Below are 1,173 nucleotides of genomic sequence, written 5' to 3'. Positions count from 1 at the left end.
TAGCTGAGCCACATGATCATGCTGAGCACTTTCTTTCTTGACCTCATTTTCTTCCTTCTTGATTAGTGATCACTAATCAAGAAGGAAGAAAATGAGGTCAAGAAAGAAAGTGCTCAGCATGATCATGTGGCTCAGCTAGGAAGTGACCTTCCCACTTTGACACAAGAGATGAACTTGGAAGCTCATGATAGACTGAAGAATTGCTGTAATTAACATTGAAGAATATATTCTACCCTTAATATATAAGGATCTTAGGCAAGCTACTTATCTTCCACTGTTGTTACATAAAATAATCATTCCAATATACCATATTGTAAAAATGCTTGATGACATTTCCCAAAAAGATTCTGGGTGGCCTTGTTTTTCTGTTTATTTTTCTTGCATCCCTACAGATAAACAACCTGAATCAGGAAGTTTCCCAACTCAGCCAAGAGTTACAGCATCTCATGAATCTTCTTCAGGGCCAGCTTGCCACTCAGTCTTCCTCCAATCCTACCTCAGTCTGTCTTCACAGCGGTGAGCAGACCTCGCCTTCCTTGTCTCCTGTAAGCAGGTTGCCTTCTTCTCGAACCTCAGTTTCCCTGCCACCTCATAGCCTTCGGGCTTCTTCCTTGCCTATGCTCCCCAGCCTTCCAGCATCTTCTAGCTTGGATTTTTCTGCCTTCACCAGCTCTCTGCCTTCCACTGCCTCCCAGGACATGGAGCTCTTTGAACCCCAGGAGAGAAGGGGATCCACCTCTTGTGATTCTGTAAGTCCTACAGATCAACCTTGGGCTGATAAAGAACATGGTGATCCTCACTCTGGACATACAATTAATATGACTTCTCATTCTAGCTCACCCATATTTTGTCCTGTCACCTCTCTTTCCCCACAGAATTCCTTCCCCACCTGTTCAGGACAGGGCTGTCCAACAACAAACTTTTATTTCCGCTCTAGTCCGGAGAGCTTTCACTGATGCCAAGAAGCCTTTTGCCACAACTTCTTCCTTTAGGGTATTTGGTGCGTAAGATTTCACAGTCACCAGCACCAAACTTCCTGTTTTTTAAAATGCATATATTGTTATAACTACCGTATTTGTTTTTAAAAGTTATTCTTTTGGAAAATTATTTATCACTGAAATATTTTGATTTTCAAGGTACTTATAAATAACAGTTATATAACCATTGATTCAT

General features: G+C 41.4%; 1 protein-coding gene across 1 annotated transcript in view; it reads left to right on the top strand.

The window, feature by feature from the left end:
* Positions 1–956, top strand: part of KCNH4 (potassium voltage-gated channel subfamily H member 4) — a 58,381-nt gene extending 57,425 nt beyond the window's left edge. Inside the window, exon 16 of the mRNA XM_029283038.1 lies at positions 393–956. Coding sequence (XP_029138871.1) covers positions 393–956 — 564 coding nt within the window. The remainder of the gene's footprint in view (positions 1–392) is intronic.
* The last annotated feature ends 217 nt before the right edge of the window (positions 957–1,173 follow it).

The sequence above is a fragment of the Protobothrops mucrosquamatus genome, unplaced genomic scaffold (genome assembly GCF_001527695.2).
Source record: "Protobothrops mucrosquamatus isolate PMUCROS unplaced genomic scaffold, P.Mucros_1.0 scaffold10, whole genome shotgun sequence".
NCBI classification, from domain to species: Eukaryota; Metazoa; Chordata; class Lepidosauria; order Squamata; family Viperidae; genus Protobothrops; species Protobothrops mucrosquamatus.
Note: the sequence above shows the minus strand (reverse complement) of the source record. Positions and strands in the feature narration are given on the sequence as shown.